Source organism: Podarcis cretensis, assembly GCF_951804945.1.
Source record: "Podarcis cretensis genome assembly, chromosome: 4".
Taxonomy (NCBI): Eukaryota; Metazoa; Chordata; class Lepidosauria; order Squamata; family Lacertidae; genus Podarcis; species Podarcis cretensis.
In genome coordinates, this window is record NC_137173.1 from 30,356,901 (window position 1) to 30,371,666 (window position 14,766).

Sequence of the window (14,766 nt, forward strand, 5' to 3'; positions counted from 1 at the left end):
CTTACAGAAAGTGCTTTTATTTTTTGTATACAGGAGGGAAACAAGTGAAAAATGCTATCTAACATTGTTAAGCAGGAGGCTGTGGAATATTAAATGCACCCATACCACAAAGGAGATGGGAAGAAGATAGACAAGAGTGGGAAATGTTTGGGTTTAACAGGACATGTTTATGATACATGTGTTATCACACAATACCTAGGTTGGGGGTGTGTTTCTATGACACTTGGTCAACTTTTTGATTTTATTTTTTTAATAAAAGAAAGAAATGTTTTCATTGCAACTCATTTCCCCCCCTCCCAGCTGATGCCGGGGGTCCACACTCTCCCTTTCTTCTACATCTGGTTTCTATTGTAGTTGTAAAATGAGGACATTTTGGCTGCCTGGCACAACTAGCAGAAACTGTGTGACACCAGCTGCCTCTTCCAAGCCTTGAATATGGTTTCAATTATAGACATGAGAAGATTGGGACATCCAGCTCCATCCCTTTTCCTCCCCGCTGCCTACATATGCTTTCCTCCTTCTTCTCCCCCCCCCCAAAGAAACAACTAAAAAGTTCTTATTCAAAGTTCAAGAATTTTCCATTTACATTTCCACACGTATCATGTGCGGATCTTGCTGCAAATGGATCTGAGTTTCGTTTTCTTTCCACACAGGACCTCTGCAGACTAATCAGAAATAAATTATCTCAGGACCTACCATGTAGTGATTACCATCTTAACCCTACCTCCTGCTAGCACTACCTAATGTGTCACAGAGCAAAGCTACTTCTGGATTTCGGCTCTCCTGAAAGAGAACATTTTTTGTATTCTTCGTTCGTACAATCAATGCACTGAGGAGCTGGGCTCTGCAGGAAATTGATGCATAGCCCTTTCATCTCCAGGGACTTGAGGTCAGGACTGTAATTTTTGGTCAGAAGCAAAAACGAGTCCCTGGTGGAATTTTTTTTTTTTTTTTTTACATCACAAAACCACTGCATAGTCTGACAAAATAGGCTGTTTTCTGTAGAGTTCAAGGACTGGGAGAGCAGGAAATGGTGTGTGTGGGGTTAGGGGAGGGAGTTGGCTGCAGTGGTGTGGGAAGTGTAGAGTTGGAATGCCAAATTTGGCATTGCAAGTCAAGGCTGTGGCAAACTAGAAAGAAGATGGGTAAAGGATGATGAAAGCAAAGTAAATTGGCACCAGAATAACAAAGATCTCTCTTGTCAGGTTGGAGGGGAGCAGCAACCATGATGTGGAAAGCGTCGAATTGGGAAAGGAGAATATAGTTTTTGTGTGTGATGCCATTCTAACCCACCCCAAACTTGTGGTTCCAGAATGCTTCACATCAGGCATTTAAAGTGCTATGATACCACTTTAAATGGTCATGGCTTCCCCCAAAGCATTCTGGGAGGAGTAGCTACAATTGTCAGGATTCCCTGGGAAAAAGGATTGATTGTTAAAGCTCTAGAAATTGTAGCTCTCTGAGAACAGGGATCTTCTAAACAACTCTCAGCACCGTCAACAAACGACAGCTCTGATCATTCTTTGGGGGCAAGCCATAACTTGTGGTATTGTCAGCATGCTGTTAGTCGCTCCCAGCTGGTTGCCCAGGAAAGTATAAAGACAAGGAAAAGTTTCTTACCGTCCTTTTTTATTTCAATCTTTACAGAGAGATGCTATAGAACCCAGCCTCTTGGATAATGGTGTTGTCCCGAGTGAATCTCCAATCCGTTTCTTCATTTGTCAATCTCATCATCTCTCCCACTGGTGCTGCTAAGCGTCCTCTGCCTTTGAGCTCTTTGCTCTCCTACTTTTAAGGCTCACTGGGTTCTGGGAGATGGAGGGTCTGGAATACTTTCTAATGACAACGTGTCAGCCAGGTGTTGCTCTGGCTCTCCCATGATTTCCCAACTTTCCCCTCATCTGCCTCTGAGCTGTGACCTCCCTCAAACCCCTCTTGTAAATCTATATTGCCTTCCTCTTCTTCCTCCCTGGAAAGGTCAGGATGGGAAAGCGGTCTCCACCATTCCTCTTCTGCCCAGTCCCTGACAGGTATCATTGCATTTTAAGTGGTATCATAGCATTTTAAATATACGTTGTGAATGTGCCCACGGTACCCTTGCCTGCGTAACAAGGCCTAGTGTAGCTTCAGGGTTATCTATAGGTTGTGCCAGGCACCTCCTGTGTCCCTTGATGCCAGGATTAGTCCCTGAAATTTTGCTGCAAAGCCAAGATGTTGTCCTTTCCCCATTCCATGTACAGAAGACAACAGGACTGGCAGCTGAATCTTACTTCAAGGTTGGTGACAGGATACTTTCCTCCACCGTACCTGAAACAGCAGGATAGTTCAGGGCTCCAGACCAGGGTTTGTGGCATATTTAAGTGTGTCCTCCTAAAAGAGATCAAGTTAGGAAATCTGGCTGGTTTTTACTGAACAGGAAAAGGGGGAAATGCAGGCATCTGAAAGAAAACTCAAGGAAGCAATTTGTATATTCCACCTGGCTCTTACCTTGATTCTGTTTGTAGGGTGGATGAAAATAGCCTCCTTAAACTGGTTTGGGTGAGGTTCATTCACAGTGCTTGAGGGTATTGTTGACCTAAGTTGCTTCTTAAGAGAATATGTGTTCTGCATAAGATAAAATAAAGAGGTTTCAGTATTCAGTGTAATCCCATTTCCTGCTGCGAATTTATGCTCTCACCGAGTAGTCCTGTAAGGAAAGAAATGATTTGCAACGATTTCAGATTTGTGACTGTTATTTTTCTTTCTTGATAGCCGCATTATTCAGATGACAGGTTTATGGACAGTAGAAAACTGTCGATGTAGATCCTGTCAGTTTATAAAATGTACTTTTCAGGATTTCTGAGCTCTTAATCTGTAACTGTTTTATCTTCAATTGAGCTGACCTACTCCATTTGTTTCACTGAAGCCTGAAATAGTAGTAGTAGTAGTAGTAGTAGTAATAATAATAATAATAATAATAATAATAATAATAATAATAATGAAATAATATGAAGCTAAGGTCTACAGTTGCAAGATTAGTGTTTGCTGGCAGGGTATAATCTAAGGATGATTTTACCTACAGGTTCCCCCCCCCCCTCCATTTGGGATATGTTTAATCAGCATATCCCAAGACCTTTGACTCAAATGAACAACCTGAACACATTTCTTTCCTGCCTGTGACACAGATGTAGGAAAACGCAGATTTTATGCAGACAGCATAAGCCATATGCGAGAAGAAACAATGTGAGCACCTATATTGTACCATCCATACTTCACGTCATGCTGGTTCCAATATTTGTAGTTGTGTGCCAAAGCCAGGGTGCCAGCACTGTTTGTGGATTGGGCCCTCTCACCCCCTCACATACAATTTGCATACAATTTGCATAGGCTTTGTAACATAAGCAAATTTGTGTCCTCTTTTGCAGGTGGAATGGAGGATCCAAATATAAACCAGCAGCCATGCATGCAATAGAATGCCTAAATGCGAGCGGGTGAAGCTTTCCCCATAATTGTATTTCCTTTTTAGGAAAAGCTTAGCCTGTTGAATTTCTGTCTACCACACAGCTGCTAAAGGCTCAAGAGCTATGCTTTCCCCAAATGCCAACTGTAAACCAAAGCCTAGGCTGCCATTCTGTACGGCTTTACCTGGTAGCAAGCCCTAATAAACACAAACAAAATTACTTCTGAGTGGACATGTGTACCACTGTACTGCAGGTTAATTATACAGGGAATTCGTAATGAGTGCCTGGAGACATAAGCCTCTTTGCAAAGTTTTCACGTTTTTATTTTGGTATTAATTCATATTTATGTATGTTGGGCAGGTGCAAGTGTGAAGATCTCCTTAGATTTTATGGTTGTTGTGCATGTGTGTATGGAATAGTGTATAAGAGACAGGGGAATGAGTAGGCTTCCATAAATGAAGTATATTGTTGGAAGTTTCAGTTGGTTAATCTGTTTCACATTGAATGTTTTCTTCATTTTTACCTCAGTATTTGGTTAAATAGGAAATAATATTTTTGTTGCAGCATAGTTTTGCTTATTTACCCCTTTGTATGATTGTTTACTGGTAGTTGTCTATTGGACCTCCTTATATGATGTTATTTTGTATATTTTTTTCTGGGTTTATTTTTATTACTTTAATAAGAAAGCATTTGATGAAGAGTGGACTATAAATACTGCAAATAAATGACCTCCCTCTTTTATTGGGAGCCATTCAGAGATTGTTCTGTTCTTGGGTGGCATACGAATGCAACAAATAATAAAGCTTTATGTTCTTTATTCATCAGCTTTTGGCCATTGTAAATGATCATAAAAGGTAAAGGGACCCCTGACCTCAAGTCCAGTTGCAAACGACTCTGGAGTTGCGGTGCTCATCTCACTTTATTGGCCAAGGGAGCCAGCGTACAGCTTCCAGATCATGTGGCCAGCATGACTAAGCTGCTTCTGGTGAACCAGACCAGAGCACAGAAACGCTGTTTACCTTCCCGCCGGAGTGGTACCTATTTATCTACTTGCACTTTGACGTGCTTTCGAACTGCTAGGTGGGCAGGAGCTGGGACCAAGCAACGGGAGCTCATCCCATTGCGGGGATTCGAACTGCCGACCTTCCAATCAGCAAGCCCAAGAGGCTCAGTGGTTTAGACCACAGCGCCACCCTTGTAAATGATTATATTATGGCATAAAAGGCAATTCAAGCTGAGGACCCCAGGGAAAGACCTCCCTTTTGTGCTGAATCTTTTCTTTGTTTCTTTCTTTCTTTCTTTCTTTCTTTCTTTCTTTCTTTCTTTCTTTCTTTCTTTCTTCCTTTCTTCCTTTCTTCCTTTCTTCCTTTCTTCCTTTCTTCCTTTCTTCCTTTCTAGTTCCCCCGGTACTGAAGAGCTGCGCAGAGTTCATAGAGACACATGGAATTGTGGACGGAATCTACCGGCTTTCTGGAGTGACGTCCAACATCCAGAAACTGAGGTGAGGTGAATAAGAGAACCAAATGCAAGAAAGGCCCAGTGTTAACCATCCATTGCGTTAGAACAGCATATGAACATGCCTGGATTGAGGGTGGCTGGCTTTCGGTGGATAGATAGCAACCCGACTATGGCAAGCCAACTCCAGAGTAGCCTTAAAGCTCACGATAAACGAGTTATAACCAGAGCTAAGTCATTTGAACTTTACAGGGCATTTGCAATGCAGATTACCAATGTGTCCAACTGCCCTCCTGTGCAGATGGACTCTGGATCATAGAGCACAGGCTTTGAGAAAATTCATTCCTTTCTTCGAAGCTCATTTCGTTATTTTTGAAGATCTACCTGAGGTTTATCCTCATGGCTTCTGTGTTTTATAGGTGTTATATTATGGGAGTAAATCCTGCCCTGCTCCTTTCCCCCTTATAGTATAACTAAGGCCTATATATGTACGTTACAGGTTAAACCCTCACTCAAGTTTCCTGCTGCAGGAAAGGGGTGAATGGATGATGATAGACGGTGCTAACTTGCTTATGAATATACTCAGCTAGGTCTCTCTCCATTCCTAAAATAAAAATGGGGGGAGAAAGAACACAAATTGAATGGGCTGTTCCTGCAAAGGCGCGTGTGTACAGCGTGTGTAATTGGGCCTTCTGTGAACCAGCCCTAAGACCATTGCAAAATTGTGGCCACCAGCTCGGCGGTGGCTTATCGTAGATAATCTTCATGCAAATGGCAGTTAAAACATGGAAATGATGTCTAACTAGCATATGCAGAATCCATACAGCCCTCAAGGTTATGATAGGTTTCCATGGTGATTCTCGGTGCTGAGCAGGTTCCCCGTCACTGAGGTAATACATTATCAGATCTTTGCAGCCCAATCAGTACACCTTTTTTAGCCTTTGTCTGGGCAGAAATCAAGATGCAAATTGATTCCATCTCTTGCTCGTTAAACCCACTGTACCTCCTCCATCTCTGTTGTTTCAGGCAAGAGTTTGGATCAGATCAATGCCCAGACCTGACAAGGGAAGTTTACCTCCAGGACATTCACTGTGTGGGCTCACTCTGCAAGTTATACTTCAGGGAGCTACCGAATCCCCTCCTCACGTATGAGCTCTACAAGAAATTCACGGTGAGATGTTTTCTGCTGTGTCTCCATTCCTGACAGGCCTCTTCCACCCTTTGCCCCACACCACACTTTTATCACCTGTGGGCTTTCCTTATAGGCTGTACTGTCATTTTTGGAAGTCCAGGGCCATGTTCACACAATGCAGTTAATGCACTATGATATCACTTTAAACATTCATGGCCTCCCCAAAGAATTCTGGGAGCTGTAGTTTGCATGAGAAAGGTCCTGCCCCCCCCCAAAGTTGAATAAAGACACTTGACACCAGTATTTTAGGTTAATGGGCTAAAAAAGGTTACAACTTTATTGGTTACAGATTGTGAGTGGTATTGGCTTAGGCATTGGAGCTAACCTACTATATCTGACTCCTGCCTGTCTGCAGGGAGTCCTGGAAGCGTGAAAAGGGGAGAGCTCCCACCGGCATCCTGCTTAAATTGAGCAGGCCACACCCCTGGAGTGACCTGATTGGTTGCCTGCGCAGTGACGCAACTGGGAACCCCCCAATCACGTGGAACTGTCCACATCCCCTCCTCCGCGCACATGGAAGGGTCATGAGTACCTGCAACCCCACCTCCTCCTTAAGGTGGAAGTGGCCTTGTTAAAGGTGCTGTCAGTTGTCAGGAGCCCCCCAACCACACTCACAGAATTACAATTCCCAGAGTTCCTTGGGAAGAGGAATTGATTGTTAAATCACTTTACACATGTGTCATATACATAAAGCACATTTAAAGCACATGGCTTCCTCCAAAGAATCCAGGGAACTGTAGTTTATTCCTCATAGAGCTGCAGTTCCTGGCTCCCTTAACACACTATAGTTCTCAGGATTCTTTGGACAGGATTCTTCTATAGGAAGAGTAGCTCAGTTGGCAGAGTATAAAACTCTTAATCTCAAAGTCGTGGGTTCAAGCCCCACGTTGGGCAAAAGATTCCCGCATTGCAGGAGGTTGGACTAGATCAGGGTTTCCCATACTTGGGTCTCCAGCTGCTTTTGGACTAACGATAGGTCTTGGATGTCTTGAGAGCCAGTGTGGTGCAGTGGTTAAGAGCAGTAGTATTGTAATCTGGGGAACCGGGTTCGCGTCTCCGCTCCTCCACATGCAGCTGCTGGGTGACCTTGGGCCAGTCACACTTCTATGAAGTCTCTCAGCCCCACTCACCTCACAGAGTGTTTGTTGTGGGGGAGGAAGGGAAAGGAGAATGTTAGCGGCTTTGAGACTCCTTAAAGGGAGTGAAAGGCGGGATATCAAATCCAAACTCTTCTTCTTCTTCTTCTTGGATGTGAAGAAGTTGGAGGATACTGGAATATAGTAGCACATTAAAATCCTAATAAAGGACTGCCTGCAATTTGTTTTTAGGAATACTTTAAAAACAATTTCAGTTAATTATAAAGGCCATACAATAATGGTCACAAGATCAATGCAATAGCAAAGATTTAAAAATGAAATAAAAATTGGGCTCCACACATTTTTTGCAACCAGAGCCAACTTCAGTTCTGGGAATTCATAATACACTATTTCAATTCATAAAAATTTTCCAAGCAGGGCTTGGGTAACTTCTCTTTTTTAAAAAACTTTCTTTCACAATTCTTATACCAGTGGATTCTTATTATAATTTTATCAGCAGGGGCTTTTACTGTCACTTAATCCAGTGCAAAATGGGTGAAAGCAGCATATTTTCTGGTGGCACAGCTACTTTCTCCTCCCTGCTTAGGCTGAAGTTAATGAGTCAAGGTGCACAGCAGTGGAAAATCAGGTTCAAAATTGTCATGCCATGAATGCAGAGAGTGGGTGTAGGTGGAAACTGTCCAAGCAGAAATCTTCAAACAACTTTAATGCAAAATGTAATGACTTGATTCAGGAGGGGGAAAATGAGTACAGATTAGCTCCAAAGTTGTGAGCAGATTGGAGGAGCCATAGCAATAGGCCAGAAGTTCTGTTGTCAAAATCTGCACTGTGCAGCTGTTCCTTGGTCCTGCAATAGGGTCAACAAATGTAATAATTATCATAAGTATTACAGAGGCAAGATGTCAATTAGCTGAACAGTTAACACCAGTACGGTTGTTTGACCAGATGTTTTCTCAGCCAGGAACTCACTCAGTAGAGTCCAAATGCAGTTTGGATAACCACCTTCCAAGAGGTCTCAGAGATAAGAGCATAATTTGAAGCCTTCTGCCTCCTTCTATTCTCTACTTCCCTGTCACTGAGAGCAGCATTCTATCTTGTCATGACTGACCATGCAGCCCATCACCATAACACCAGTCCCTTGGTGTGACCTTTCCCTTTCAAGGGCCCCTCTCCCAGTGGAGGCTGGTTCATCACAGGGCAGATAGGGCACTGCCCCACCAACTTTAGTTTCCCTTCAGCCAGCTCCTACTTGCTTGCTTTCTTCCTTACATCGAGTCCAGAGAGTGGCACCGCCTGCCTGCTTCCTCCCCTCCCCTGAGTCTCAGTAGTGCCTTTGTAGAAGGTGGGGACAAAACTAGACATACTTGGCTCTGCCGCCTTCTGTTAGTCACTTTCTACCTTGCCACTCCTAATGGGCATCAACCGCCACTTCCATTCACTCATCACTTTTGAATTGACCAAGGAACTGTAAGCTCATACCGCTTTGGACTTCACCTTGTCTTACTGCTACCAACTCTTAAGGCAGCTGTTGCACACCAACCCAATCTTCGAGAGGTGCAAGATTTCAGGTGTCCCAGGTGCTTACCTTGGGTTAAGTTTCCTAAGAATGGTTTATTTACACATATATGCAGCCTGTGCCTATGGTGGAGGGACTCACAGCATTAACACTCCAAGAAGGTCTTGCTTCTCCCACAGCCACAGCTTTGCATTCCAGCAGAAATCAGGCATGGCTCTGTCTCACAGGCTTCGGCCTGCAGCCTGTGTCCAACTTCTATGTTACGCACACCAACTCCCAACTTAGTCTTTCTAACCACCAGTTAGAACAGAGCCACTTCCTTAATGGCTTATACTTAGAGGGCTGTTACCAAGAAACGTGTCTGGCTGTTACGACAACTTGAATCCTTCCTTAGATTTAAACACTTGCTCATAGCTGTCAAGTGTCCCTTATTTGAAGGGACAGTCGCTTATTCCAGTGCCATGTCCCGCTGCTGTCCCTTATTGATGGATGTCCCTTAAATGTCCCTTAAATGATGTCCCTTAAATTTCAAAGGAAGCAGCTCTTCTCCCTCCCTCCCTGCCGGCCAGGGAGGAGGGAGGCTCCAACTGTGTTGCTTGGCTGTGTTGCTCACCCAATAGGGAGTCTAAGAACGACTGGGGGCGGAGCTTCCATGCCTTGTGTGTGGCTAGTTAATGCAAGCTGAGGGGGTTTTTGAATGCTGGACGCCATTTTGTTGCACGTGCTGCTGCAAACTTTGCAGTGCAAAGCCAGGCCGGGGAGCCATCTTAAGTTGAGGCTGCATAGGCCTTGTGGTGCATGTGATTCAGATTCTATTCAGTTGAACCTCTGGTTACAAAGTTGGTTGGACAGTGTTTTTGAAGCTACCTACCCAGCATGAGTTTCACCAGACTGCAGGAGGACAGGAAGACTGGAGTGCCTGGAACAGGTGAGGCTGCAGGTCCCTTATTTTGGCTGCTGGTCCTTTATTTTCAAATCTGTAAGTTGACAGCTATGCACTTGCTGGATCCAGAAATTAGAAGGGTCCCAGGCATACAGTCTACCCTCAGGCATAATCAGAGCAGCCTTTGCCAACCCGGTGCTCTCCAGATGTGTTGGGCTAAAAACTCCAGCCAGCCCCAGGAAAAACAGGCCGGAGTGTGATGGGCATTGTGGAGGGCATCAGGTTGGCAAAGGCTGCTTTAAGTAGCTTGGTTTTCTACCATAATTATTTATTTATTGCAAAAGTGACTAATGTATACTGGATGTCATATGCAGATTAAAAACTAAGGCTCACAGTGTTGCAATCAGGTTCACCTGCGTCTGCAGAATTATCTCTCTACCAGAATGAAAGCCAACAGTAAAGGTAAAGGGAGCCCTGACCATTAGGTCCAGTCATGACTGATTCTGGGGTTGCGGCACTCATCTCACTTTACTGACCGAGGGAGCCGGCGTACAACTTCCGGGTCATGTGGCCAGCATGACTAAGCCACTTTTGGCGAACCAGAGCAGCACACGGAAACACCGTTTACCTTCCCGCCGTAGCAGTACCTATTTATCTACTTGCACTTTGATGTGCTTTTGAACTGCTAGGTTAGCAGGAGCAGGGACTGAGCAACGGGAGCTCACCCCGTTGTGGGGATTCGAACCGCCGACCTTCTGATCGGCAAGTCCTAAGCTCTGTGGTTTAACCCACAGCGCCAGCCAACAGTAGGCAGAGCCAAAGCCAACGGCAGGCAGAGGCTACTAATTCTTTTTTTTTGACCCCATCTTCCTCTCAGTATCCCAGCACTGCTGCGCTTGGCCAAGTCACTGGCTTATCCCATGTTATCACATCTGTAAAATGGGATTAAGGGCTTGCCTTGTGAGAAAACTATGAGTTTTGTTAAACTCTGGGAATACTGAGTAATATGGGATGCTGGGAGAAGTGTGTGGGAAGCAGAATGCACCACCTCTGTCAAACTATACAATCACGTTCCTAAGGTGCTATTACAGCAAGTATCTCCAATCTTGTGCCATACAAATTACACTACCTGTATACAGCTGCCTAATTATGGTAGTGAATATTTAATGCAGCATAGATTTCTGCTCCCTTTCATCCCGACACACTTTATAAGAGAGCTCAATGAAAATACAGAAAATCATTGCAGGGGGTTTCTTTCCTGCAATGCTCACAAAGTGATGCATTGCTCTCTGTTTGTGCTGTTTCCCCTTCTCTCCGCCTCTCATTTTAGCAAACATACCTGGTTTGGAAAATGACAGGAAACAAAGAGAGAAAGAACTGATAAAAGAGAGAGGATTTACAGAAGTGAATTTTTGCAAATAAGGGACTGTCTCTGGGCAACCCGTTTCCCCCCACTAAAGTGAAAGGTTCAGTGTGAGCTTCAGTTAAGGAACCAGCATCTTCTTATTAGCACTAGGTGGGTGAATCATTGGTCTGGCTTGGAACAAACAGCATTTCCCATGACTGCATTGCAAGGGACGTGCTAATGTGCTATGAGCAATTAATTAGGAAACCCAAAGTATCCACCCACAGCGGAGCAGCGATGAGTCAAATATGATGGACCTCTAATCACAACTGGTGCAGAGAAGCAGCAGAATTGCATGCCCTCAGGTGTGTCTGCCACCCATGTATCTGCATGAGTCACTGCTTTGAGTGTGCCTTCTTCCTAGCAGGAGACATGCTCAGAGAACAGCAATTCAGGACCCAACTAGGCAGGATGTGAGATGGCACCTTTGTCTTTAATGTGCATATTCCTTTAAATGCAAACAGTATTCACAGGGGAGGGGGTGGTAAGTATGAGGAACATGCCTCGAGAAGGGGGGAAATCCTTCCTCTGAAGCTGCTATTTGCATAGCCCCTCTTTATCCTGGCTTTTGACACCTGAGATGTGGGTTTTCAGGGACCACACTATTCGTGTGAGTAATCTGTTTTAGCTGTTATTAATTTTAAATTGCTATAACCTGTTGTAATTATTGGTGAAGGGCAGAAATAACAACAACAACAACAACAACAACAACAACAACAACAACAACAACAACAATAATAGAGAAAATCCCCTATTGGTACCCTAGGTGGGGGTTCTTGCCACTTCTCTGGAGAAGAGCCATAGCAGTCCATGGCAGTCCATGGCATCTCTAGTTGCCATGCAGCAACTAGAGTCCATGGCATCTCTAGTTCATAAGGTTGATTGGAAAGATTTCTGGCTAAGACTATAGAGAGCTCTGCCAGTTGCAGCATACAACAGTGAGCTAAGTGAACACATAATACATTGAGTTTCCTATATTTGGTATTCAGGGGTGTCTCCAAATGGAAGGTGCAGTGGGCAAGGGAAGTTGAAGAAGCCAGAAAGATGTTGACCACATTTAGGCAATCATGTCTCAGCTTAAGAGGCCTTTTGGGTATGTACCCAATTCCTACCCTCCTCCCTTGCTACAAGTGAGGAAATAAGTTAGGAAGTTTTCCCATGAACTATCATTTTATCATTTCAGCAAAATGATGGTTAGAAGCCAGCATAATAAACCATGGTTTGAAGATGGCTTGATATCCCGTTGTGTTCTGAAGGCATTAATCATAATTTCCTGGTTTAGACATAATTGACTTGTGATTTTTGCTTTCGGGAAGTAATGCACTAATTAACCCTTGAAGTCTTTTTCAGTCCTACAGGTCTTTGACTTTATGATTATTATTATTACTATTATTCAGGAGGCAGTATCGTGCTTCCCAGAAGAAGAGCAGCTGGTCCAAATTCAAAATGCCATCCAGGAACTTCCGCCATCTCATTACAGGTAAAAGAGAAACCTGGCCTCTAAGCCTTGGCTTCTAAGGTTTAGGGGCAATCTTAGTAATGATTAATGGTAGTTACCCGAATTACCTAGGGATTCAGCTGGTGAGTCAACTACTTTATTTGCACTAGGCAGACTTGATTCACCTGTTCAAGGAAAGATGACTATCTTTGAATCTTCTTCTCTCCAGAAACCCACAGAATGCACATGGCAAATTGTGAATGAGTTCTGTGCAGTGGTCTTACCTATAATAAAGGCTGATCTTATGTTTCAGAGCTACTCGGGTGTTAGCAGTTCCTTGTACCTGCTGGGAGGCTGTGGCTGATTTCGTCACACCCACTTCTAAAATGCAACAAAGACGTCAGGGACCCTTTAAATTTTTTGTATTGTAGAACTCTGCTTTGTAACCAGGAGCTCTGTTGGTGGGGGAGCCACAGCAATAGCCTCTGAATAGCAGTGCCACTGCCACTTACCAAAAGAGGGAGTGGTGAGCTTGAAGCTGTATGCATGGTGCACCAGTGGAGCCAGTCCAGCACTCTCACCAGCCCCAACCTTGCCACCCCTTCACTGTCTCGGTAAGCGGCAGCAGTGCTGTTGCTGCAGCTCTGCCCCACTGGTAGACCTGCTTATGAGTTTCACATTAGTAGACACTGGCGGATAGCAGCATGAGCAGCTAGCCCCATGCGACTTCCAAGCAATTCAGAGTAGATTATCTTTGCTTCTTCCTTACCTCCTTTCAAAAACATGATACGATGGAAAGAGTTGAGAATTGTGAGAAGGAGCAACATGGTCTTTGGGCAACTCGGTGAAGAGGGGAGATAAGGGGGCACAGGTGGATTGGTAGGAGGAGAAGCAAGGGAGAGGTTATTGGGCTAGCATGAGTGTCATGGGTTGTAGCTCTTGACTCATTTAAGACATTTAATGTGGTGCTTGGGGATGTTGGGCATCTGTCTTCTCTGAACAGACCCAGTTGGCCAAGACATAACCGCATGTGCAAGTCTCAATGTGAGTGTTTTGTTTTTATCTTTGTCACACCATTGCAGGACCCTGGAATACCTGAGCAAGCACCTAACTCACTTAGCGTCCTTCAGCAGCACGACCAACATGCACACCAGGAACCTCGCTTTAGTGTGGGCACCTAATCTCCTCAGGTACAGTAGACGCTCTGATTCTTTCACATCGCCATGCAGGGAGCACTAAGAATGTCTATTAGAGTTTGTGATAAGTTTAAGAACTGGCTAGAGTGATCCAGCCAGTGGTAGCTTGCCAGGGTGTATGGAAGCAGTGATGTTTTCTCAGTGACAACAGCGCTGCATTGGTTGCGGCAGGAAGGGAGCAAAGTCAGAGGTGCTTGGGTTGATGAACCCATCTGACCTCACCAGCGCCTCACCCCAACAAGACAGCACCAGCAGGATGACACCATTGCCTTCAACCCTGTGCATGGGCTACTGCTTAATTCAGCTAATGCTTAATTCAACTGTAAGGTAAAAAGGTAAAGGACCCATGGACGCTTAAGTCCAGTCAAAGGACACTATGGGGTGTAGTGCTCATCTCACTTTCAGGCCAAGGGAGCCGGCGTTTGTCCACAGTCAGCTGTCTGGGTCATGTGGCCAGCATGACTAAACACCATGACGGAAGCCAGAGCACACGGAAAGGCTGTTTACCTTCCTGCTGCAGCAGTACCTATTTATCTATTTGCACTGGCATGCTTTCAAACTGCTAGGTTAGCAGTTCAACTGGAACGCAACCAGTTCCCACAATTAAGTTTTGCAGTGTTTTATGAAAAATAGAAATATCTGATGGGTTTTTCTACTTATAACAACCCAACACAATAAATGAGAGTCACATGTCATATTTGTTTCAACTGGTCTTATGGACATGAAGTTCCTGGTCAATGATATCCATAGTGTATGTGTAACAGTCATTTATGAGCTATTGCTAAAGACAGCTCAGTTGAGGAATCCTGCTTCATTTATGTGATAGCCTGGCAACTAGAATAGCAGAAGAAAAAATAAGGATCATTGTCACCTAGCTGAATAACCGTAGATAAACTTCCTCAGCTTTTGTAAACTGCTTAGAGGTGCTTCTTAAAAAATCAAATGGTATATAAATTTTGTTAATAAAAATAAATAGCAAAGTCCTGGGTGGATAAACTCTCTCAATCTTTGCAACTGCAAACAAGGCAGTAAAAGGTCCCATGATGACTGCAAGAGATGTTAAATCTGCTGAACACCCACAGCTCAAAATCTTTCATTCTATCTATTGTCCTCTTTCTTTTTTGATGGGAGTCTAATTCCCTTT

At 44.2% G+C, this 14,766-nt stretch overlaps 1 protein-coding gene across 1 annotated transcript in view; it reads left to right on the forward strand.

Moving 5' to 3' along the window:
• ARHGAP31 (Rho GTPase activating protein 31) overlaps positions 1 to 14,766 on the forward strand; it is an 87,577-nt gene that overhangs the window by 49,525 nt on the left and 23,286 nt on the right. Inside the window, exons 2-5 of the mRNA XM_079973320.1 lie at positions 4,839 to 4,941; positions 5,922 to 6,066; positions 12,386 to 12,468; positions 13,509 to 13,616. Coding sequence (XP_079829446.1) covers positions 4,839 to 4,941; positions 5,922 to 6,066; positions 12,386 to 12,468; positions 13,509 to 13,616 — 439 coding nt within the window. The remainder of the gene's footprint in view (positions 1 to 4,838; positions 4,942 to 5,921; positions 6,067 to 12,385; positions 12,469 to 13,508; positions 13,617 to 14,766) is intronic.